General features: G+C 42.4%; 2 protein-coding genes across 2 annotated transcripts in view; one reads left to right on the top strand and one right to left on the bottom strand.

Moving 5' to 3' along the window:
* Nucleotides 1–27,975, top strand: part of LOC142197741 (cytochrome P450 3A9-like) — a 198,093-nt gene that overhangs the window by 31,894 nt on the left and 138,224 nt on the right.
* SNAP91 (synaptosome associated protein 91) overlaps nt 1–27,975 on the bottom strand; it is a 113,443-nt gene that overhangs the window by 83,426 nt on the left and 2,042 nt on the right. Inside the window, exon 2 of the mRNA XM_075268275.1 lies at nt 15,441–15,578. Coding sequence (XP_075124376.1) covers nt 15,441–15,570 — 130 coding nt within the window. The 5' untranslated portion in view covers nt 15,571–15,578. The remainder of the gene's footprint in view (nt 1–15,440; nt 15,579–27,975) is intronic.

Raw genomic sequence — 27,975 nt, 5'->3', positions numbered from 1 at the left:
AAAAACAGACTTCTTCAAAATCTTCTGAAGGCTATGCAAGGATGGGTTTATCTAAAAATGAGTTTTCCCAATGATAGAGCCCCTTTAAATTCCTTTTCTCATTTTACCCAGAGTCATTTACCCTAAATTGGATATATAACCTATCAAGGTGTATTTTGCTACTAAAAGGTTGTCAGGAAATTACTAAAAATTGTATGTATGTATTAAAAGAAAAGCCATGAACTTAAAGGGGTTGTCCGGGATAAACTGATCTTTCCAATCTAAGCTACCCCTTACTTCTAAATTACTTAAAGGGTCTCTATCAGCAAAATCATGCTGATAGAGCCCCACATATGCGTGCATAGCCTTTAAAAAGGCTATTCAGGCACCGTAAATGTTAAATTAAACTACCCCCCCGTTTGAAAATAATAACTTAAAAAAGAATGTTCTCTACTTACGGAACGTGCACCCTGGGCGGGCATTCAGGGTGTGTCTTCATCTTCTTCCCCGCCTCTTCGGGTCCCGTCCTCCTCCGGCGCTTGCTCGTGGACACTGATAAAAAAAATAGCCCGGGCGCATGCGCAGTAGCACGCGGCCTCTACTCTACTATGGCTACTGCACATGCGCCCGGGCTATTTTTTTTTTTTATCAGTGTCCACGAGCAAGCGCCGGAGGAGGACGGGACCCGAAGACGTCAGATGATGAAGAAGAGGCGGGGAAGAAGATGAAGACACACCCTGAATGCCCGCCCAGGGTGCACGTTCCGTAAGTAGAGAACATTCTTTTTTAAGTTATTATTTTCAAACAGGGGGGTAGTTTAATTTAACATTTACGGTGCCTGAATAGCCTTTTTAAAGGCTATGCACGCATATGTGGGGCTCTATCTGCAGGATTTTGCTGATAGAGCCCCTTTAAGAGGACCTTTCATGTCCTCAGGCACATGCAGATTTATATACCGCTAGAAAGCCGACAGTGCGCTGAATTCGGCTTTCCCGTTATGTGACCCCAGGCAATAGATATATCGGTGCCATTACCAATGTCTACCCACTGTCAGAATGGAGTTCCTGACCGTCTGGCTGGGCTGTGAGGAACACCCACCTCACCGTACTCATCCATAGCCCTGTATTGTCAGGCTGAGTTCACACAGAGTTTTTTTCGTTCAGGATTTTGAGGCAGAATCTGCCTCAAGATCCTCCTCCAAAAAACACCTCACCATACAGTCTTATGTAATCCAATTGTAATTGTTTTCTGCTAGGAGTAAAAATAATCAACATGTCCCTTCTTCAGGCAGATTCCGCCTGAAAAAAAAAAAAAAAAAAAAAAAAACTCAATGGGAAGCGGAAAATCCACCATGCGGATTTTGGATGCGGAATTGACAAAAAAAAAAAAAAAAAACGCCTCAAAAACCGGGAGGCGTTATAAGAAGATAATGCATGGCCGCATTCAAAAAATGTGCCAAAAAACGCCACACGAATTTTACGAAGCTGATTTTTCCTGACCAGAAAAAACACTCAGTGTGAACTCAGCCTCAGAGGGGCGTTCCATGCCACCCAGCGATGATGCTAAACTGTGAAGGATGCTCCCAGTACTAATCTATGGAAGAGTACAGTCAGTGCATGTGCCTGAGAACATGAAAGGTCCTCTTTAGGTTACTAAAACTCTATATTTACCTAGATGGCCGGAAGGAGGGCGAAACGGACCGTCACTTATATTAACCTCACCTCATCATTCTTACCTGTCTTCGGGTAAGTTTGATGGGGTGGGGGTGTGGGAGTTAGAAAGATGCTCATATAAACAAATAGAAGATACTAGGAGCTCACAGAGGTCATTCAAAACACAGCTAAAGTTATTTGGTTGCACTTATTAACCTATTAATAGCACTAAGACATTTTTTGAGTAATGACTATTTGCTCGGAAAACCCCTTTAAGACACACATTTAAACCGGTGGACATAATGAACAGGAGATTATTCCTAGTCTACAGCTTGGCTAATGTAATTAGGAAGATATAACAACTGTCACTTGCTAATGAACTTAACCACATGCTTTGCATATTCATACAGCAACATACTAAATTTAAATATTGCTATGTTATAAACACACATGTGTTGAGGGTTTTGGGAGTTTTTTTGGGGACCAGCATGGCATAAAATTAAAAAGCATCAGAATGGAGGTAGAAGTGAACCAGTGGTGGGAGTATCAAGTCATTATGATCACACCAATATCAACAATTCACATTTTTTGGTCCCCTAGTAGAAATTCAGGCAGCAATTGTTTGCTTGTTTTTATAATGCTTTGAAATACATAGTATTTCAGAGGGGTTTTTTGCCTGTCATTGTTACAGGAGGCAAGGGAAAATTGTGTTCAGTCAATCACTGGCTAAGGCGGGTCAACTTGGTTGGCCACTGATTGGCTAGTGGTCTTAGAATGTTTTTATAGTAAAGGCATGTTCACACTACCATTATTACAGTCCAGTGCTACCATTCATAATAGGATGGGAGAAACCAACGTTAATGGTAGTAGAGTGGTCGATGCAGATGAGCCCCCTCCGTTCATTCCCATTTACTAGAATGTAAAAAGACATGATGGACGCTTTCTTCAGTCAATTTTGTTTATTTTACTAACTTAAATTATTTCAACGTTCATTAGACCAAGTTCACATTACCGTTATAAAGGTCTTTTGCTGTTATCCATTATAGGATGACAGCCACAGATATTAATGGTAGTAGAGTAACGGACACATACAGAGCCTCCTCTGTGTCCTGTCCCATTGGCAATAATGCAAACAATACGGTGCACTCGCTTCCATCATGTCTGTTTACTTTGGAACTGGAGAAAAAGATTTGCATACAGGACTTTCTTCTGTCAGAAAAGTAAAAAGCATGCTTGACGTAGACTTCCATCATCCTACTAATATTATAAATGGCCACACTCATTATATGGCGTCCCAGTGAGCTGGTAAGATTCCGGAACAATCACAGGCACAGCGCAAGAACGAGTTCAGTAGCAGGCCAGCTTGACAGCTGTCGAAACCCCGGAACAGGTGGATCATCAACACCAACAACACGCTAATTATATGGCGTCCCAGCGAGCTGCTGAGATGCCGGAACAATCATAGGCATGGTGTGAGGAACAAGGTCAGCAGCAGGACAGTTTGAGAGCTGCCGAAATGCCGGAGCAGGCAAACCATTGACGGCAGCAATTTGCTGAATATAGGCGGATCATCGATGCCAACAACACGCAGACGAAGTCGCGGGCAGAGGCTAGTGTTTTATATGAATGCAGACAGATAAAGAATCCAATATCCTATGAAATATCTTTGCAAACAAGAGGTTGTGGAAATATGACTATTAATGTAGTATGTTGTGTAGTCCTGTATATCCAGTACAATATAGGAGGTTTGTCAACATGGGTACTTGAACTGGTCTGCTGCCAAACAGCAAACTGCTGCATGTTCTGACTTCTATCTATCATACTATGGTATTGGACCAGTTCGGCTAGGGTTGCCGCCCCCCCCCCCCCCCACATGCAACACTGAGTCTTAGGCACCCATGACTGCCACTGGTTGACCAGTGAATGATTTTTGGTAGGCAATTAATACTGCACTGTGGAACAACCCCTAAAGACGTAGCAATTTGCATATTCTCTGACCCAGTCGTTTAGCCATCACAATGGCTACTTGCAACTTACTCCACATTAACTACGGAAATCATTCAAAGTCTTTGTAAGGCATCTGTGTTGAGAGACTCCACAGCTGATTGCGAAAATTTCCTGGACAACCCCCTTTAACACTATATCTGTCATAACCCATTCCATTAGATTGTTTTATTTTACTGTAAAATGAAGGTAATCTGATTGGAATACTCTTTTAAACTGACAAACAGCACGTTTTAAAATCCTAAAATAGAATTATAAATAGAAAATAACCATGTGGCAGGACTAGACAACCTGGGCACATGGTGCTTGGGGCGAGTGAACTGCAATTAGGGTAACCATTGCTGTACTAGACTGTCTCCCTGAGGCCCATATGCACCTGTAGTTGGCCCTAAGGGGGAACCTCCGTTGCAGAATTTATACATATGTGCTCTCTGCATACACAGTCCTTTATTCTCTAAATACATTACACATGTACCTAACCTATAAAATACCAATATGGGCATGCAGCAGGACCATGAGATATTTGCCTTTAACTAGATCACGTAGTATAGGCAAACAATTACATAATCTACAAACCCCAGACGAATATACAAGAGACTTAGCTTTCCTAAGTGTCTACTTAACAGGCCGGAGTGACACGTTGGACATCAAAGCATATTAAAGAGAGATTCACATTGATTGAGATCCTGGTACTGAACAGATAACTTGATAACTGTCCCATTAAATAAAACAGAAGTTGCAACGCCGCATGCACCGTATGTTCCATTGTACAGTGCTTTTCTGGTCTTATTTAAATTTCTATCACTTTTCATTATATTTTTGGGGGGGCTTTCCAAAAGTGGAGTCCTTATGAGACGTCCACATGGAACATTAAAGCGGTTGTCCAGGATAAATGAAGAATAACCCCCTAAACTAAACCCCTGCCCCCGTCTAACTTCTTATTTACTTCTATTAAAAATAAAATCTATAGTTACCCATATCCACGAAACACTATCTGATAATCCAGTGATGTTCATTCAGAAATGGAACTTTACTATTACACCCTCCCCATCAATATTTACCAGCCTTCTTGAGTCCTGGAACGGCTCCTCCTCTCTGCTAGTAGAAGGCGTGATAGCTTAGCTAGTGAGACAGGGAGAAGGGCTAATAGTGGGCGGGTAGCTTTTATAGTGAGACGGGAGGAGGGGGAGGGGCTATTAGTGGGCAGGATAGCTTAGCTAGTGAAACAGGGGGAGGGGTTAGTAGCGAGCAGGTAGCTTTTCTAGTGAGACAGGAGGGGGATGGGCTAGTAGTGGGCAAGATAGCTTAGCTAGTGAGACAGGAAGGGAGGGGTGTAAGAATGACAGAAGAAGGCGGCAGTGACAGGGTAGTGTGGAAGATACACAGGAAGCTACACAGCAGCACAGAAATCAATGACTCAAAACACTGCTAAAGGTGCATGAATGTACTTATTAACCCATTACTAGCACTAACAGACCTGTTTTTGTTTTGTTAAAGGAAAAAAAAAAAAAAAAAAAAAAAAAAAAAGGATTTGCCTGGAAAACCCCTTTAAAGGGAGACTGTCACCAGAACCCAACATATCAACTCAGCCCCGCAGATAGGTTAGGGACATATGTATCAAAAGGAGTTTTCCCCCTTGTAAATCGATGCCTCTGCTGCTTAATTTGTCAACGGGCAAATTAAACTTTGGAGCAACCATAACTCTCATTGCTCCAAAGAGGTAGGCAGAAAGGTCATCAAATAACTCATTTGCATACTGACACCTTGGCAACATAGGCACCAATCACAAGGGGAAAACACTATCTCATTCAGGTGACCCTAACCTATTTATGGAGCTGGAAGTCACCAGACTCTAGCCTGTGACTGCAATGAATTCAGCGCACTATTGGCTTTCCCGCTCTGCCCCTGGTGCCGGTACCATAGCTCTTCACTGTCAGAAGCGTGTTTCTGTCAGTTATGGCTGGATGGCAACGCCCACTTTCACAGTACTGCGCTAGAGATTCTGCTGTGAGGAAGGGCGTTCCTGACTGACTGTCAAAAACGCCCTTCTGACATGGAAGAGCTATGCTACCAATTTTTGGATCACTTTGCTTCTTGGCTTCCCCACTTTTTATCCAGTGACATTCCTACCCTCATCATGGGTGACTTTAACATCCCTATTGCCCCCCCTCACTCCCCAGCTGCCTCACAGTTTCTCTCATTAACCACTTCTCTTGGTCTTTCACAATGTTCTTCTTCTGCCACACATGTAGGTGGAAACACGATTGATCTTGTCTTCCATAGACTCCTCACAGTTTCTAAATTTACTAACTCTGCTCTGCCCCTCTCTGATCATAACCTTCTGTCTCTCACCATCAGTGCCCTCTCCCCTTCACAAGATACACCTACCCAACACACATATAGGAACTTGCGTACTATCGACACCCAGCACCTCTTAGATACTCTACCATCCTCTCTGTCCCCCCATCTCCTCAATCTCCTGTCCCAATCTGGCCACCAGTCACTATAATGAAACCCTTAAAAATGCATTGGATGAGGTGGCTCCCCCCTCCACTCGTAAAGTCCCACGTAGGAGGCAGCAGCCCTGGCACACACCACAAACACGATTTCTTCAGCGCTGCTCTAGGTGTGCCGAACGTCTCTGGAGAAAATCACGCTCACCTGCAGATTTCCTCCACTTCAAGTTTATGCTTAAAACATATAGTTCTGCCCTTCACCTCGCCAAGCAAGACTATTTCACCGCCCTCATCTCTTCTCTCTCCAGCAATCCTAAAAGGCTTTTTGAAACTTTTCACTCCTTACTCACACCCAAGGTGCAGACGCCATTCACAGACCTTAGTGCTGATGACCTGGCCACGTATTTCCATGCTAAAATTGATAAGATCCGTCAGGAAATCACTGCCCAAGCCGCAGGTGGCATTGATCCCACCACCTACCATAGCAAGGATCCCCTCACCAACCGCACTTCAGACTGTCCATTCTCATCTTTTGAACCTGTTACAGAAGAGGAAGTCTCCCAACTACTTTCTTCATCTCGCCCTACAACCTGCAGCAGTGACCCCTTCCCCTCACACCTTCTCCAATCTCTGTCGCCTGCCGTCACTACTTACCTTACTAAAATATTTAACCTCTCTCTCTCTTCTGGAATCTTCCCATCCTCCTTCAAGCATGCTGTTATAACCCCGCTATTGAAAAAACCCTCCCTGGACCCATCCTGTGCTGCTAACTATCGACCTGTCTCTAACCTCCCTTTCATCTCTAAACTCTTGGAACGCCTGGTCTATTCTCGTTTAATCCGCTATCTCTCTGCTAACTCTCTGCTTGACCCCTTACAATCTGGCTTCCGCGCTCTGCACTCTACTGAAACGGCTCTCACAAAAGTCTCCAATGATCTCCTAATGGCTAAATCCAATGGCGACTTCTCTCTTCTTATTCTTCTGGACCTCTCTGCAGCTTTTGACACTGTTGACCATCATCTCCTCCTCAATAGGCTCCGCTCAGTTGGTCTCAATGACACGGCGCTCTCCTGGTTCTCCTCTTATCTCTCAGATCGCACCTTCAGTGTATCATTTGCGGGCTCTGTTTCCTCCCCTCTTTCCCTTGCTGTTGGGGTTCCTCAGGGCTCGGTCCTAGGCCCCCTGCTCTTCTCTCTCTACACAGCCCCCATTGGACAAACCATTGCCAGATTTGGCTTCAGGTACCATCTTTATGCTGATGACACCCAATTATACACATCTTCCTGTGACATCACCCCTGCACTCATACAGAACACCAGTGACTGTCTCTCTGCTGTCTCAAATATCATGTCCTCTCTCTATCTGAAACTAAATCTCTCCAAGACTGAACTACTACTGTTTCCACCATCTAATAGATCTGTCCCTGATATATCCATTGCAGTCTCAGGCCTTACTATAACTCCTAGGCAGCAGGCCCGCTGCCTTGGGGTTATGTTTGACGCAGACCTTTCCTTCACCCCTCATGTTGAATCACTTGCACGTTCAGGTCACCTCCACCTCAAAAACATCTACAGAATACGCCCTTTCCTTACCAGAGATACACTAAAGACACTTATTGTCTCTCTGATTCATTCTCGCCTTGACTACTGTAACTCCTTACTAATCGGTCTTCCCCTTACTAAACTCTCCCCTCTACAATCTATTCTGAATGCAGCGGCCAGGCTCATCTATCAGGCTAGACGCTACAGTGATGCCTCTGGTCTGTGCCAGTCGCTACATTGGCTGCCTATTCAATATAGAATAAAATATAAAGTTATCACACTCATCCACAAGGCTCTCCATAATGCCGCACCTCCCTACATTTCCTCCCTCATCTCTGTCTACCGCCCAACCCGCGCTCTCCGCTCACTCAATAACCTAACACTTACATCCTCTATTATCAGAACCTCCCATGCTCGTATACAAGACTTCTCCCGAGCTGCACCACTTCTCTGGAATGCTCTACCCCGGACAATCAGATTAACTCCCAATTTCTACAGTTTCAAACGCAAACTAAAGACGCATCTTTTCAGACAAGCCTATCACAATGTCTAACGTAAACCCTTAACCGTCCTCTGTCCCCGCTCCCACATTACCCCACATGATATGATGTCATCTCAGGATAACTTTATAAGTCCAAGCTCCATCCACATGTTACAGGACACGACTGGTGACGGCTCATAAAGTTTTATGTTTGTGTAATGACAGTCACCTCTATTACAGAAGTGTCTGACCCCTGTATAAGTAATGCCGCCCCTGCTACCTCTTGTGTCACCCCCTCTACCTCATAGATTGTAAGCTCTTGCGAGCAGGGCCCTCAGTCCCATTGTGTGAAATGATTTTCTTTGTAATGTATCTGTCTGTATTTTAACCCTACAAATTGTACAGCGCTGCGGAATATGTTGGCGCTATATAAATAAAATGTATTATTATTATTATTATTATGGTACCAATAGCTCTTCACCGGGGGCACAGAACGGGTAAGATGATTACTGCGCTGAATTCAGCGCTCTATCGGCTTTCTAGCGGTGTATTAAACTGCATGTGCCCAGATGGTGAAAGGTCCTCATTAACACATAATTGCCTCAAGAAAAGAATAGCAGTCAGTGGAATGCCCGATTTGCCAACACCTATAGATGGGGTTTGGGTACTTTTAGACGTGTAACCTAGAGATCAGGAGATCTCATGACCTTATCTGCACCTACTGCATTTCATCACAGCCATGAAGGATATAACCATGTAACCTGGTTGTGATATTTAAAGAGGACCTGTCATCAAGTACAAAATGCTGAATGCCATATATTATTTTACTGAGCTGCTCAATCGTCTTTTTAAATCGTACTGCAGCATAAAGAATTTATTCACTTACCTGGTCCAGCGAAACGCTTTTGATGGACCTAGGAGTTCCGGCTTTGTCACGACCACCACGCCATGTGATCAAAGGCAGTATTTGGCTCCCCTGGTCACTCCAACCACTGCTCCCCCCCCCCCCACACACACACCATTTCATAGGTTATTAATTATTTGTGATATTGGAGATGGATTGACCAGGCAAGTCAATAAATATTCCCCAGAATTTTCTCTAATGCTATGGCTCACACTAGCATTCCATATTTATGGTTCTTCAGGGTACTGCTAAAATGATAATGGGGTCTAATGGGTATACTTTGTTTTTAAGCCGAAACTGGCTGAGGAAGAAGTCCATGCCAGACTTTTTCCTCTGCTGATTTTTAACAGACTCTGCAACAGGCTCCAATTAAGCAGGGTTTTGAGCGATTTCTAGATTTCTCTAGGAGCGCCCAGCATCTTCTGCATTTGTTTACATGGTGTAGCTGCCTGCTGCCTTAGCTGATGCAATATATGCTGGTAGTCATAGGCTCTCGCACCATTTCCCTCTAACTCCTGCCTCTCTATTTATTCCACCCATTGCTAGCCTTTCCCAACTCACCCCCTGTACTCTATTATACTTTACCTGTCTTCCCGTCCAGAATTCCTTCTGCGGGGGAATGGCTCCTCCTCTTTTGTGACTGTCAGCACGCAGCACTCCAGATACTGTGCTGTAGACTTCACTACATCTCTATTGCGCAAGCTTCCAAAACACAGATGGAGCATTGGCTTCAGTGTAAAGCACTCTTTGGTGCACTGGCGGGCTGACGTCAAGGAAGGTGGAGGAGCCAATCCCTGCAGAACCTAAGCATATTTACGGTATTTGAATCTGTATCCATTATAAAGCAAAAAAAAAAAAAAGCTTTAAAAAAATACTCAGCTGAACAGATGCTTCCACGTCTGACTTCCACATAAAACAGATATTAAACAGCCGATTAGTAAAGCTATCCTCAAAGCAAAGTTACTACCATCTCAATAAGGAAGCCTGGATGCACACCTACGGAATGAATGCTAAAAACCAATCAAATCAAAACCACTGCCTCTGACATCTATTTTTACACTGTATGACTCCTGCTCCGACTCCTTCATAATTTACTGACAGCCATGGTCAGGTAGAAGCATTAGGCTAAGGGTAAGTTCACAGGGAGTTTTTTGGACCGGAACCGGCTGCCTCAAGTTCCAGTCCAAAAACCGGGTAGCTGCAACTGAATGCCGGTGCACTGCATCGGCATCCAGTCGCACACTCCACTCCGGATTAGGCCCAATGAATGGGTCTATTCGGGAGGAGGGAGTGTCTTCAGGCCAATATCGCAAGGAGAATCGGCCTCAAGAATGAGCATCTCGCTTCTTTTTCCACGAGCCAGAACAAACCGGCTCCCAGAAAAAACACATGACCGGCTCCCATTGATTTCAATGGGAGCTGCCTTTTTGGTCAGGATTTTGAGGCGAATATGGCCTCAAAATCCTGACCAAAAAAACCTCTGCCTTAAAGCTCCTTTAATTCAGTGTTTTTTTATTTAAAAAAAAATAAATATTGACTTCCTAAGAAGATAAACCTGCAACAAGCACTGTATTTAATTAATTATAGAACACTGATAACTGTATAATATAATAATTTTATTTTGAAGCTGAAGTCAGTAACACCAACTCCACAGCCCTGCAATACCGGTAAATGTTGGACACCAAAAGAGCCCTGTTATCTATAATAGGGTCCTGCATATTGATGGACTTATGTGCCTGGGTTTTTTTTACTGCCTTTTTAACATACGGTACTTTTTTTGTGATCTGTACTTTTTTTTTTTTTTTTTTTTTAATTTATAGTCATGTAAACCAGAACTTAAAAAAAAAAAAAAAAAAAAAAAGGACACGAGAACGAAATGGAAAGGATAGAAAAAAGAAAAAAAAAATGTATTATCGCACTTTGCTTTTCTGCAAGTTTGTTGATAGAGGATTTATCAAGAGCTTCTGGTGTATATTCTGACTCTAAACTGAGTCTACTGTAGGCTAAGGGGGTGTTCACACTTGCGCCACTGTCCGCAAGCCATGTTTCTGTCCTAATCCCCAGAGAAACTGCATAGGGGACGGCTTCCCAGCAGTTAGTTTTAAAACCCATTCACTTGAATGGGTTTTTAAAGAAAACCACTGGTGTCCGTATGCCGCCTCTCCGCGGTGAAAATCGTTTTTTTTTTTGTTTTTTTGCACAAACAAAAAGTCAGACATACAAAAAAAACTGTTTCACTACAAGGAGGCTGCATACGGACACCGGCGTTTTGCTTTAAAAACCCATTCAAATGGGTTTTTAAAACTGACTGCCGGCAAGCCGTCCCCGATGCAGTTTCTCCGGGAATTAGGATGGAGACCCCTAGGCAGACAGCAGGTACTAGGGTGAACACCACATAACTAATGAATACATAGAGCAACTTCTCAACCAACATCTTCTTAGAAACGTATACAACAACCAATAACAGATATATAAATCGCTCTAACAGGTCTCATGGAGTAAACTCAGGATACATTCACATTTCCGCTGGAGTCTCTATGGACCAATTGCTGCAATGTAATGAAAAAGCCCCACACGCACAGCAAAGAGAAAAAAACCACAACAGGTACATGCTGGGGTTACTATTCCTATTAATGTCAGGCATTTGGGGTTATTAATTTAGTTTTAGCAACTTCATGTGCCTCACATTAATAGGAATTAACCCCATTATGTCCCTCACATTAACCCATGTGCCTCATATAAGGGTTGCTAATATGTGAGACATATGGGTATGCTAATGAAGGACCTCAATGATGAAGATATTTACTTAATACCTCCATATGTCTCACATATCAGTAACGATTATGTAAATCACACAGATATACATGATAGGGTTAACTGCTATTAATATGAGAAACATGGATTTGCTAAACTGTAATGCAGATGTCCAGACTGTGGATAAAAGTATGGACCTATACATTTTAAGGTGCAGATAGATAGACATTTTTGCGGCAGTGTCTCCGGGCCAAATTGAAGAGCTACAGATTATGGAGCAGGTCCCATATCTGTCTGCATTTACAGCCCTGCCAATTCATTTTTGGGTTGGGGCCCCATGTGACGTAAACACTGATTTGCCAAAGTGGAAATGCGACGTAGAAAAAAAATTGCAGCGTTTTACAGACAGAGCAAAGCGGATGGAATTCTAGCGAATACCATGCTAACTATGCGGTAAACACCGCTCTGCGGTCACACTATGATCTCCAAGAGCGGTTTTGGAAATTGCATTATGGCAATTAGGGCTAGTTCACACGTGAACTGCCCGCGCGGGTTGATACCGAGAGAGATGCAGCTCGCCGTGTCTCTCTCTTGTCAAAACCCGCCTGCCGCGACCATCGCGGTCGCGGCTTTCCCCTCCGCTGTCGGCTCAAATGAATGAGCCGACATAGGAGGGTGCTGCCGGGGGCGGAAGCCGCGCGGCTGAGCCCTCGCGGCTTCCGCCTGAAGATAGGGCAGGTCGCTTCTTTTCTCCGCTAGCAGCAGCCCGCCGCTAGTGGAAAAAAAAAGCCCGGCAGTCTACATAGACCACCATTGTAAAGGGGCGGATTTTGAAGCGAAATCCGCCCCTTTGCCCACGTGTGAACTAGCCCTTATACCTACAGAATGCCAGCGGTTTCCCCATAGGTATAATCGAAACAGAAAGTCTGCAGAGGAAACCTCTGCGAAATTTCTGTCTAAAGATATGAAGGAAGAACCGTAATGTGTTGCCATTGGCATTTTTCCTGCAGCGCTTTTTTGCTGCAGGACGACACATGGGGCCTTAGCGTCCATTCACACGGAGGAAAATGGTGTGAATGGACCCTTAAAAAAAAAAAAAAAAAAAAAAAGCCTCCCATTGACTTCAAAGGATTCTTTTTTCTGCATTGAAGTCAATGGGAGGCTTTTTTTTTTTTTTCAGTGCTAAAATTCCACACCAAATTCCTCACCATTTTCCTCCATGTGAAGGGCCCTTTCGCACGGAGTAAACGCACATGTATTTTCGCAAAATACACGTAGAAAAAATACGTGTAAAAATAAGACTCCCATTGACTTCAATGACACTTTTTTTAACACGTGTAAAAAAAAAAAAAAACACGGGGACGCTGCGGGAAAAATCGTGGCGTTGTACAGTGCAGGCAAAGTGAATCTCATGCCCACTTTGCGGAAAAGATTGCAGGGCGGACACGCTGCGATCTGCAAAGCCGTTGCGGCTTTGCAAATCGCAGCATGTCAATTATATCTATGGAAATGCTGCCAGCTTTCCCATAGATATAATTTAACAAAGTCCGCGGAGGAAAACTCTGCGAACCTTTTGTTGAAAGCGCTGCGGAAAGAACCGCAATGCGTTCACGCAGCGATTAGTGCTGCGGATATGGCCTGTGGGGCCTTAGGCACCACGTTGCGGAAAAGCAGCTTTTTTTGCTGCAGACATTGTTGCGGTTTTTTGAGCCAATGCCAGGAGTGGGTTGAACAGAAGGGAGAAGTTTAAGAACTTCATTTATATTTCCCACTCCTTTTGTAGCCATTGTTGGCTTTGGCTCAAAAAACTGCAACAAAATCTGCAAAAAAAAAAAAAAAAAAAAAAAAAAAAAAAAAAGCAGTGTTTCCACAATGGGAGGCCTTAGCCTTAGGGTGTTTCTTTTTGGGTTGAGACACACTGTATCCAGATGCAGTTATAGCTAAATCAAGTTCACAGGCACCAGTGCTGTCAACTTGGGGGTGACACCCATTAATTCCTGGCTGTGGTTTGGCAGTTACCAGACTGCTAGGAATTAAATGTGTCTGAAATTAGTCAGCGTCACTTACAGAAATGTGAAAGTACTGGCAGCCCAGGGATGCCGAATCCAGGTACATAGTGTGTCACCATCCTACAGGTGTTACTTCACTCTGTTACCAGTTGCATGCATTTACCACTAATTGTGGGTTACACATGTACTAGCATTGCCTCTAATGGAAAACTACAGGTGCATCAAGGCATGGCTGGGAGAACAGTATGACAGCACCCCTATATTGTAATTTGTGCAATATGACTTTAATGTAGAAGTTGTCAGTGTTAAAATTGTTGCTGTCATTCCGAGGACCTCATCTTTGATTTTTCTTAATTTTAATCGGCACTCCAAACAAAAAAGGTTGCCTACCCCCGCTCTAGGGTCATAGGTTGAACTCAATGAAGTTGTGGTTTCAACCAACCTCATCTACTATATAATTATGTATTATTTATCATAAAGTGGACTAAAACAACTATTTATCAGATATCGAAGTCATGGGTTAATGCCTCAACCAGCAATTCCTTATATGCACACAGAGTAGCATCCCAAATATTCCTAACTAAATGTATTCACACACTGGTATATTATTTATCATACGAGGAGCCATCAATCTGCAGGACAACTCCTCGACTAGTGATTATACATTATTATTCCCTGTATCTGCATAATTATGGAAGAGTGTCCATGGACACATTGTACACATTTCTGTATGACACAGCATAATGAAAATATGGGCATGATAAAGATATCATCTACATCTTTGTATTTCATATTTTTTCCTGAACACGAATATGAGCTGCTCTTGCTAAAATGTGACAAACATGTATATTCTTGTAGACGTCTTTTACTACGCATTTGAACCAATAAGGATATCACATAGCTGACAGTGGTATTGGAAAATTAGTAACACCTCTCTTGTATACATCAAACATTCATTTTCTTAAATAAATTACAACCATCTATGAAGATAAAAAAACTGGAATCTCCTCTCCACACCAGGTGACAGCAGCCTCAGAGGTCAATGGAGTCAGGAGACAGTGAGGTCTCCAAGCTGCAGAGAGTATAGGACAAACCCTTAAACTGGTGGGGTGTGGTGGATGATCAGTACTAGAGGACAGCGATCGGCTCCACAAGCTTCAGCACATCTCAGGAAATAAAAAGGTTGAACGAAGGTCATACAAGAACATGCCACATAAATATACATGTATGGAATGGAAGCCTATGCAGCTTACACATAAGGAGCCAGGAAGAGGACAATAACGTAATAAGTGACGTCCAATCAGGAACCGCCATTGGCTAGCACAGCATCCACTACTGACATCATATAAGTGCAAATGGAGAAGGAGACATAAAGAGGATATAGCCTTGGTCTGGGTAATATGGCAGGAACACATAGGCCTTGTATCTGAAGTGGCAGCAAGGCCTATCCTGTCTCTTTAAAACCAGCCCAGTTCGATGACACACACATTCATCTATTTATTAATAATTATATACATACAAGCATATACACACAGATATATATGTATACAATGTATATCAATGCAATAAAGTGAGACAGCATTTTTTTTTCCAATGACTCGAGGTGAGCAGTGATGCTATTAACCCTCCAGCAGCCATGACACCCACAGCAGATACTTACAGTCCAGGTGCTTCTTCTTGGGCCCCATCACCTCATGAGTGGTCGCCTTACATACCGCTCTGGCCACAGCCGAGCCCGTCACACTGTACTGTGCGGCAGCGATACGATCTGTCAGTGTCTGGCCCGACATCTTCTCTCCTGTCACAAGACACAAATCCCCCGTCACTGGAGCCTGTCACATCCCCCTGACCAAGATACAGCCCCAGACATGTTCATACAGCACATTAGACGAGCCATTGAGAGGGATAATGTATGTGGGAAACACCATCATCCTTCTCTGCTTAGGTGTTGTCCATACTGCAGAGCCCCCAGCCCTGTCTACCCCTATGTACCACCCTTACTACACCCCATATAATGGCCGCCCCTGTCCACAGTGCTGCTGCGGCTCATTCACCTGCTCGGTTCTCCTATAGATGAATCCCCTCAGATGAGCGGCGGCTGCAGAAGCGAGGTCTTGTCCCTCACAATACAACACATCCTCCTCCTCCTCCCGCACCTCCTCCCTGTTATCCTCCCTGGCAGCCTGGGATTAGAATATCAGCGCCCCACCCCCCACCTGCACTCTCACATCGCTCCTCTCAATTATTAAACGGCTAAATTGCAGACTGATGACTCCTGCATAGTGCCCATTGCCTGGTGCCCCCGTATCTGCCAGTGCCAACCCACAGCCATATACTCGGACAGCATGATATCCTGCACCCCCTGAATACAGGGTCTCTACTAATACTAGTCATACTGCTACATCCCTGGTATAATATACTGTATATCACTAGTCATACTGCTACATCCCTGGTATAATATACTGTATATCACTAGTCATACTGCTACATCCCTGGTATAATATACTGTATATCACTAGTCATACTGCTACATCCCTGGTATAATATACTGTATATCACTAGTCATACTGCTACATCCCTGGTATAATATACTGTATATCACTAGTCATACTGCTACATCCCTGGTATAATATACTGTATATCACTAGTCATACTGCTACATCCCTGGTATAATATACTGTATATCACTAGTCATACTGCTACATCCCTGGTATAATATATTATACTACAGTGTATATTACTAGTCATACTGCTACACCCCTGGTATAATATATTACACTACAGTGTACATTACTAGTCATACTGCTATATCCCTGATATAATATATTATGTACAGTGTATATTGCTAGTCATACTGCTACATCCCTGGTAAAATATACTGTATATTACTAGTCATACTGCTATATCCCTGGTATAATATACTGTATATCACTAGTCATACTGCTACATCCCTGGTATAATATACTGTATATCACTAGTCATACTGCTACATCCCTGGTATAATATACTGTATATCACTAGTCATACTGCTACATCCCTGGTATAATATACTGTATATCACTAGTCATACTGCTACATCCCTGGTATAATATACTGTATATCACTAGTCATACTGCTACATCCCTGGTATAATATACTGTATATCACTAGTCATACTGCTACATCCCTGGTATAATATACTGTATATCACTAGTCATACTGCTACATCCCTGGTAAAATATACTGTATATTACTAGTCATATTGCTATATCCCTGGTATAATATACTGTATATCACTAGTCATACTGCTACATCCCTGGTATAATATACTGTATATCACTAGTCATACTGCTACATCCCTGGTATAATATACTGTATATCACTAGTCATACTGCTACATCCCTGGTATAATATATTATACTACAGTGTATATTACTAGTCATACTGCTACACCCCTGGTATAATATATTACACTACAGTGTACATTACTAGTCATACTGCTATATCCCTGATATAATATATTATGTACAGTGTATATTACTAGTCATACTGCTACATCCCTACTATATTATACTACAGTGTATATTACTAGTCATACTGCTACATCCCTGCTATACTATATTATACTACAGTGTATACTACTAATCATACTCCTACATCCCTGCTATACTATATTATACTACAGTGTATATTACTAGTCATACTGCTACATCCCTGGTGTAATATACTGTGTATCACTAGTCATACTGCTACATCCCTGGTATAATATATTACACTACAGTGTATATTACTAGTCATACTGCTACATCCCTGGTATACTATATTATACTACAGTGTATACTACTAATCATACTCCTACATCCCTGCTATACTATATTATACTACAGTGTATATTACTAGTCATACTGCTACATCCCTGGTGTAATATACTGTGTATCACTAGTCATATTGCTACATCCCTGGTATACTATATTACACTACAGTGTATATTACTAGTCATACTGCTACATCCCTGGTATACTATATTATACTAAAGTGTATATTACTAGTCATACTGCTACATCCCTGGTATAATATATTTTACTACAGTTTATATTACTAGTCATACTGCTACATCCCTACATTATACTACAGTGTATATTATTAGTCATACTGCTACATCCCTGGTATATTATACTACAGTGTATATTACTAGTCAAACTCCTACATCCCTGGTATACTATATTATGTACAGTGTATGTTACTAGTCATACTGCTACATCCCTGGTGTAATATACTGTGTATCACTAGTCATATTGCTACATCCCTGGTATACTATATTACACTACAGTGTATATTACTAGTCATACTGCTACATCCCTGGTATACTATATTATACTACAGTGTATATTACTAGTCATACTGCTACATCCCTGGTATAATATATTTTACTACAGTGTATATTATTAGTCATACTGCTACATCCCTGGTATATTATACTACAGTGTATATTACTAGTCAAACTCCTACATCCCTGGTATACTATATTATGTACAGTGTATGTTACTAGTCATACTGCTACATCCCTGGTGTAATATATTATACTACAGTGTATATTACTAGTCATACTGCTACATCCCTGGTATATTATACTACAGTGTATATTACTAGTCAAACTCCTACATCCCTGGTATACTATATTATGTACAGTGTATGTTACTAGTCATACTGCTACATCCCTGGTATAATATATTATACTACAGTGTATAATCCGCGTCATAATCCTACGTCATAATCCGCGCCCTCACAATGGTGGTCTATGGAGACCGCTCGCGATCTTTTTTCCGCTAGCGGTATGTTGCTACTAGCGGAAAAAAGAAGCGAGCTGCCCTTTCTTCATGCAGATTCAGGCAGCAGCAACCTCTGGAGTTGGCCCATTCATTTGAGCCTACTCCGGAGGGAAAAGCTGCGACTGTTGGAAGCCGCAACAGTCGTGGCAGGCGGATTTTGGCCCGAGAGTGATGCGGCTCCCCATATTGGAAATCACGGCGTGTCTGCATTGTGGTTTTTGCCACATAGTGGGCATGGGATTTGCAAAAATCCCATCCACTCTGCAGTTACTGTAAAACGCCATGATTTTTCCCCGCAGTGTTTCCAGGCAAATCGCAGCATTTCTGGCCTGTGGGGCCTTAGGCTGGAAGTAGGACTGCTGCACTTTTGATGCTGCAGAAATGCTTCCGGAAAAAAAGCCAACGCTTTATGGTCCTGAAAACTGGATGTGAACTATCATCCAAACATTGCTGAAACAATCTTCAACAGAAAATGAAGATGTGGATTTAGTATCTGCAGCATGGAAATGTCTAGTGTGGATTTCCATCATGGACTTCACTCTTTCCAAAATCTGCAGCATTTTTGGAATGAAATCCTCAACAAAAAAATGTCCTTACCATTACAGCTTTTCTTTCTGACATTTTTGAGTAAGGATTTCCTGTTATTATCAGATTATTTTTCTTTGAACCCATATTGTTATGCATTGTCTCAAATTGCAATGGTTTCAATTTACAGTGGTTGCCCTAAAACAATTAATGTTGTAACTTAAAGGGGCTTTCCCATCTCCTTGTTTCAGCAGTTTGCCTGCTGTCTCTTCTTCTCACTTCCTGTATTTCTTTACCACCACCACCACCTCCCCAACTGAAAAGGACATTGCAGTATCACTTATGCAGATGGATAATATGCAGTGTTATCTGTGTGTTTACATAGAGAAATAACAGACTCAGCTTTATTGGCAAACTGCAATTAGCTGAACTGATTGTCCTGCTCACACTGAGTAAGTGACATCACTTGTCCAGTCTCAAAGGTCCGTGGTTATCGCAATGCTGTGTATACAACGTTGTATAAACAATAAGTTCACATAACAGGCAAACAAAGCAGCATTTCTAAAGCAATATATTTAGGTAAAGTCTTTAATTTTCATAAACTACCAGTATAGATAGGATCTGTGAGATGGGACAACCCCTTTAAAGGACCACTGCACATTAATAACCATAGTACTAGATCCGTAGTACATATATTCTACTACACTTTATATTACTAGTCATAATGCTAAATTCCTAATATATCATTCTATAGTTTCGCTTACTATAGTATATTTTACCTATAATGCTAGGATATATGTGTGGTACTGCACAATATATTGATAGCCATAAAGCTAGATCCCTGGCAAATGAAAGATATACTACAGTATAAATAAGTCTTAGTGTTAGATCTATGGCATATTAATGATAATATAAGAGGGAGAAAGTATTATTGAAGATGGACACCGAATTGGCCATAATGTATATATACAGTACAGTGCCTTGCAAATGTATTCAGCCCCCTTGAACTTTTCAACCTTTTGCCACGTTTCAGGCTTCAAACATAAAGATATCAAATTATAATTTTGGGGGGAAGAATCAACAACAAGTGGGACACAATTGTGAAGTGGAACTAAATTTATTGGATATTTTAAACTTTTTCAAAAAATAAAAAACTGAAAAGTGGGGCGTGCAAAATTATTCAGTCCCTTTACTTTCCATACAGCAAACTCACTCCGTTCAGTTCAGTGAGGATCTTTGAATGATCCAATATTGTCCTAAATGACTGATGATGATAAATAGAATCCACCGGTGTGTAATCCAGTCTCTGTATAAATGTACCTGCTCTGTGATAGTCTCAGGGTTCTGTGTAAAGCGCAGAGAGCATCATGAAGACCAAGGAACACACCAGGCAGGTCCGAGATACTGTTGTGGAGAAGTTTAAAGCCGGATTTGATTAAAAAAAAGATTTCCCAAGCTTTAAACATCCCAAGGAGCACTGCGCAAGCAATCATATTGAAATGGAAGGAGAATCAGACCACTGCAAATCTACCAAGACTCGGCCGTCCCTCTAAACCAGGGGTTCTCAAACTTTTCAAACACGGGGCCAGTTCACTGTCCCTCAAAACACTGGAGGGCCGAAATATTTCGCCTCAGGCGGCAAAAAGGCTAGGTTCACCCCTGCTCCTCAGTATGCCCCCACCCCACGGTATTATATGCTCCTCATTACCCCCCACTGTATTATATACTCCTCAGTAACCCCCCCCCCACTGTATTGTATACTCCTCAGTACCCCCCCACACACTGTATTGTATCCTCCTCAGTACCCCCCACTGTATTGTATACTCAATACCCCCCACACACACTGTATTATATACTCCTCAGTACCCCCTACTGTATTATATACTCCTCAGTACCCTCCCCCCGCTGTATTATATACTCATCAGTACCCCCCCTGTATTATATGCTCATCAGTACCCCCCCACTATATTATATGCTCATCAGTACCCTCCCCCCACTATATTATATGCTCATCAGTATCCCCCACTATATTATATGCTCATCAGTACCCTCCCCCCACTGTATTATATGCTCATCAGTACCCCCCCACTATATTATATGCTCATCAGTACCCTCCCCCCACTGTATTATATGCTCATCAGTACCCCCCCACTGTATTATATGCTCATCAGTACCCCCCACTGTATTATATGCTCATCAGTACCCTCCCCCCACTGTATTATATGCTCATCAGTACCCTCCCCCCTGTATTATATGCTCCTCAGTACCCCCCCCCCCCGTATTATATGCTCATCACTACCCCCTCCCCCTGTATTATATGCTCATCACTACCCCCCCCTGTATTATATGCTCATCAGTACCCCCCACTGTATTATATGCTCATCAGTACCCCCCCACTGTATTATATGCTCATTAGTACCCTCCCCCCACTATATTATATGCTCATCACTACCCCCCTGTATTATATGCTCATCACTACCCCCCCCCACACACACACTGTATTATATGCTCATTAGTACCCTCCCCCCACTATATTATATGCTGATGAACATATAATACAGTGGGGGGGTACTGATGAGCATATAATACAGGGGGGGGGGGGAGGGTACTCCCCCCCACTGTATTATATGCTCATCAGTACCCTCCCCCCCTGTATTATATGCTCATCAGTACCCTCCCCCCCTGTATTATATGCTCATCAGTACCCTCCCCCCCTGTATTATATGCTCATTAGTACCCTCCCCCCACTATATTATATGCTGATGAACATATAATACAGTGGGGGGGTACTGATGAGCATATAATACAGTGCGGGGAGTACCCTCCCCCCCCCCCCCCCGTATTATATGCTCATCAGTACAATCACACCCACACTGTCCTACTTACCCATGAAGATGCGTCCTCCTCCTTCCAGACTGCAGGAGCGATGACGTCATCGTGCCTGCGTCGGGGGCAGAGGTCACTCTCTGCCATCAGCCATCAGTCTAGGCCGTGGTCGGGCGGCCCCTGACAGCTTTCAGTTGTATGTGCAAATGCACATACAACTGAAAGCAGCGATCCGCTCACTAACGGGGAATTGGATTCCCCGTTAGTGAGCGATCCAGACGACAGCGCGGGCCACATGCGGCGGGCCGGATAAATGTCCTCGGCGGGCCGCATGTGGCCCGCGGGCCATAGTTTGAGGACCGCTGCTCTAAACTTTCATCTCAAACTAGGAGAAGGCTGATCAGAGATGCATCAAAGAGGCCCATGATCACTCTGGATGAACTGCAGAGATCTACAACTGAGGTGGAAGAGTCTATCCATAGGACAACAATCAGTCGTACACTGCACAAATTTGGCCTTTATGGAAGAGTGGCAAGAAGAAAGCCATTTCTCAAAGATATCCATAAAAAGTATTTTTTAAAGTTTGCCACAAGGCACCTGGGAGACACCAAACATGTAGAAGAAGGTGCTCTGTTCAGATGAAACCAAAATCAAACTTTTTGGCCACAATGCAAAACGATATGTTTGGCGTAAAAGCAACAAAGCTCATCACCCTGAACATACCATCCCCACTGTCAAACATGGTGGTGGCAGCATCATGGTTTGGGCCTGCTTTTCTTCAGCAGGGACAGGGAAGATGGTTAAAATAGATGGGAAGATGGATGGAGCCAAATACAGGACCATTCTGGAAGAAAATCTGTTGGAGTCTGCAAAAGACCTGAGACTGGGACGGAGATTTATCTTCCAACAAGACAATGATCCAAAACATAAAGCAAAATCTACAATGGTATGGTTCACAAATAAACGTATCCAGGTGTTAGAATGACCAAGTCACAGTCCAGACCTGAATCCAATCGAGAATCTGTGGAAAGAGCTGAAAACTGCTGTTCACAAACACTCTCCATCCAACCTCACTGAGCTCGAGTGTGTTGCAAGGAAGAATGGGCAAGAATTTCAGTCCCTCCATGTGCAAAACTGATAGAGACAAACCACAAGCGACTTCCAGATGTAATCGCAGCAAAAGGTGGCGCTACAAAGTATTAACACAAGGGGGGCGAATAAGTTTGCACGCTGTTTTTTAGTTTTTTATTTGTTAAAAAAGTTTAAAATACCCAATAAACTTCGTTCCACTTCACAATTGTGTCCCACTTGTTGTTGATTCTTCCCCAAAAATTTAAATTTTACTATTCCAACAGAAGTCAATACCTTGGCAGTACATCTACTTTTACAAAATGAAAGTGTGTTAAACGTGACGTGCAGGCTTCAAAATGTGTGTTTGATGATAACAGAAGCACACACCGCTACAGTATATATTACAGTAACAATTATAACAACAAGAAAGTGCACCCTCTTTGAATTCTATGGTTTTACATATCAAGACAAAAAAATAACCTTGTCAGAAGGCTTAAAATTAGGTAAATACAACCTCAGATGAACAAAAACACACAACAAATTAATACGTGATATTATTTAATTAGCAAAAATTAGGCCAAAATACAGAAGCATGTGTGTTAAAAATGAAGTACTTCATTAAAGGGATTGTTCATAGTAAGCTGGGGTAAGCAGCCACAAGAAAATGGCCACGGGCATGCACAGTCGGCGCTGCCTAAGGCTCGATGGCAGAGTTGACTGTGCATGCATAGAAGTTTGAAGTGCTGCAAGAGAACTAATTTGCATACTGAAGAAAATCAGGATTTCTACCGAACAGCTGAGCAGAGAAGACATCTAAAGGTAGGAGACGAATAGCCTTTCTTAAGGCTATTCCTATGTGTTAGTGAGAAAAAAATAGCATTTTAATGATAGCTGACTCCTTTAAAGAGGACCTTTCACCGATTTGAGCACAGGCAGTTCTATATACTTCTGGAAAGCTGACAGTGCGCTGAATTCAGTGCACTGTCGGCTTTCCCGATCTGTGCCCGGGGTAAAGAGCTATCGGTCCTGGTACTGTAGCTCTTTACAGTCAGAAGGGCGTTTCTGACAGTCAGTCAGGAACGTCCTTCTCCACAGCAGCGCCTATCGCACTGTGCTGTGTGAGCGGGGAGGAACGCCCCTCCCTCTGCTCACAGTACTCGTCCATAGACAAGTATTATCAGATAGGCACTGCTGTGAAGAAGGACGTACCTGACTGACTGTCAAGAACATCCTTCTGACTATAAAGCGCTACGGTACTGGGACCGACAGCTCTTTACCCGGGGCACAGATCGGGAAAGCCGACAGTGCGCTGAATTCAGCGCACTGTCAGCTTTCTAGCAGTATATAGAACTGCCTGTGCCCAAATCGGAGAAAGGTCCTCTTTAAATACCTTACATTCGCCATAGTATTTTGCCAGATATCGAGAAAGGTTAACAAACTACCAAGTTTATAATCATTGGAGAAACTGAAATGACACCAAGGCAAACAAACAAGTTTCTCCCATCCCAGGTTCTACCTTGGTAACTGAAGCCCCAAATTAAAATTATATTATCTGGCTGTTGCCTGAGAACTGCTGTGTATGAGCAGGCTTTCTTAGCTCACAGAACTAATAAGGTCCTTGCTTCAGGCACGGGCTAGTCAAGAGCCTACTGAGTGGGCTTACAGGACAGAAACTAAGGACTAGGGAGTGAGTTACTACTGAAACAATGCCAGTGTTAAAGGGGTTGTCCAGGCAAAAATAGACACACAAATTATTTTTTAAATCGCCAAGGTCGGTGCCTCTCAACGCGGTCTGGTTTTGTTTAACCTTCCCAGGCCTCTTTTAAAAATAATTGATTTGCCTGGACAACCTCTATACGGCAGTTTTCAGTTAATATTTGCAGATTCAGTAGTTGTACAGTTGACTCCCAGGATGAATTTTACTAGTGGGCCCTAGGTACCCCAGTCTGACCCTGATTCTGGCCACAGTCCTAGATCCATATAGATAGATATGTGCACATGGAGTTAATGTAGTGTATGTTAATGATAATACTGCTACATTTCACATGTATGGGTATTACTGAACATACTGCTCTTTACACCTGGTATGGATGATAATATTAGTGTACATTATTGCACATACTGCTAAATCCTCCATGTATGGATGATACTTCTGTATAAAACTGAACATACTCCTACTGGCATCTGTTATGGATGATAATATTATTGTACATACTGCTAAATCCTCCATGTATGGATGATATTACTGTATATTACTGAACATACTGATGTTTGCATCATTTATGGATGATATTAGTGTACATTATTGTACCTACTGCTGGATCCCTCATACATGGGTGATACTATTGTATATTACTGAACACACTGCTACTTACACCTGTTATGGATGATATTAGTGTACATTATTGTACATACTGCTAAATTCCCATATCTGTATGATACTACTGTATATTTTGAACATGCCACTATTTGCACCTTTTATGGATGATAATATTAGTCAACATTATTGTACCTACTTCTAGATCCCTCATATATGGATGATACTACTGTATATTGCTGAACATACTGCTACCTCTTATGGATGATGATATCAGTGTACCTTACTGTATATATACTGCAAGTCCCCCCTATTTGGATGATGATGGTGCATATTACTGGATGATGATATCAGTGTACATTGCTGTATATACTGCAGGTCCTCCCTATCTGGATGATGATGGTATATATTACTGGATGATGATATCAGTGTACATTACTGTATATACTGCAAGTCCTCACCTATCTGGATGATGGTGGTGTGTATTACTGGACATCCCCTGTATGGATGATGATATCAGTGTACATTACTGTATATACTGCAGGTCCCCCCCTATCTGGATGATGATATCAGTGTACATTATTATATATATATATATATATATATATATATATATATATATATATATATATACTTATACTGCAGGTCCGCCATATTTGAATGATGATGGTGTATATTACTGGATGATTATATCAGTGTACATTACAGTATATATACTCGAGGTCCCACTACCTGGATGATGATATCAGTGTACATTACTGTATATACTGCAGGTCCCTCATATCTGGTTGATGGTGGTGTATATTACTGTATGATGATATCAGTGTACATTGCTGAATATATACTGCAGGTCCCCCTATTTGGATGATGATGGTGTATATTACTGGATGATATCAGTGTACATTACAGTATATATACTGCAGGTCTCGCCTATCTGGATGATGATATCAGTGTACATTGCTGTATATACTGCAGGTCCCCCTATCTGGATGATGATGGTGTATATTACTGGATGATGATATCAGTGTACATTGCTGTATATGCTGCAGGTCCCCCAGCTGGATGATGATGGTGTACAATACTGGATGATATCAGTGTATATTACTGTATATACTGCAGGTCCCCCTTATCTGGATGATGATGGTGTACATTACTGGATGATGATATCAGTGTACATTGCTGTACATACTGCAGGTCTCCCCTATCTGGATGATGATGGTGTACATTGCTGTATATACTGCAGGTCCCCCCTATCTGGGTGATGATGGTACACATTACTGGATGATGATATCAGTGTACATTGCTGTATATTCTGCGGGTCCCCCCTATCTGGATGATGATGGTGTATATTACTGAATGATGATATCAGTGTACATTGCTGTATATACTGCAGGTCCCCCCTATCTGGATGATGACGGTGTACATTACTGGATGATATCAGTGTACAATGCTGTATATACTGCAGGTCCCCCCCTATCTGGATGATCATGGTGTATATTACTGGATGATGATATCATTGTACATTGCTGTATATACTGCAGGTCCCCCCTATCTGGATGATGACGGTGTACATTACTGGATGATATCAGTGTACATTGCTGTATATACTGCATGTCCCCCCTATCTGGATGATGATGGTGTATATTACTGGATGATGATATCAGTGTACATTGCTGTATATACTGCAGGTCCCCCCATCTGGATGATGATGGTGTATATTACTGGATGATGATATCAGTGTACATTGCTGTATATACTGCGGGTCCCCCCTATCTGGATGATGATGGTGTACATTACTGGATGATGATAGTGTACATTGCTGTATATACTGCGGGTCCCCCCTATCTGGATGATGAGGGTGTACATTACTGGATGATGATATCAGTGTACATTGCTGCATATACTGCAGGTCCCCCCTATCTGGATGATGATGGTGTATATTACTGGATGATGAGATCACTGTACATTGCTGCATATACTGCAGGTCCCCCCTATCTGGATGATGATATCAGTGTACATTGCTGTATATACTGCAGGTCCCCCCTATCTGGAGGATGATGGTGTACATTACTGGATGATGATATCAGTGTACATTGCTGTATATACTGCAGGTCCCCCCTATCTGGAGGATGATGGTGTACATTACTGGATGATAATATCAGTGTACATTGCTGTATATACTGCAGGTCCCCCCTATCTGGATGATGATGGTGTACATTACTGGATGATGATATCAGTGTACATTGCTGTATATACTGCAGGTCCCCCCTATCTGGATGATGATAGTGTACATTACTGGATGATGATATCAGTGTACATTGCTGTATATACTGCAGGTCCCCCCTATCTGGATGATGATGGTGTATATTACTGGATGATGATATCAGTGTACATTGCTGTATATACTGCGGGTCCCCCCTATCTGGATGATGATGGTGTACATTACTGGATGATGATATCAGTGTACATTGCTGTATATACTGCAGGTCCCCCCTATCTGGATGATGATGGTGTATATTACTGGATGATGATATCAGTGTACATTGCTGTATATACTGCAGGTCCCCCCTATCTGGAGGATGATGGTGTACATTACTGGATGATGATATCAGTGTACATTGCTGTATATACTGCAGGTCTCCCCTATC

This window comes from Leptodactylus fuscus, chromosome 3 (genome assembly GCF_031893055.1).
Source record: "Leptodactylus fuscus isolate aLepFus1 chromosome 3, aLepFus1.hap2, whole genome shotgun sequence".
Taxonomy (NCBI): domain Eukaryota; kingdom Metazoa; phylum Chordata; class Amphibia; order Anura; family Leptodactylidae; genus Leptodactylus; species Leptodactylus fuscus.
The sequence above is the reverse complement of the archived record's forward strand: the minus strand, read 5'-3'. Positions and strand labels throughout refer to the sequence as shown.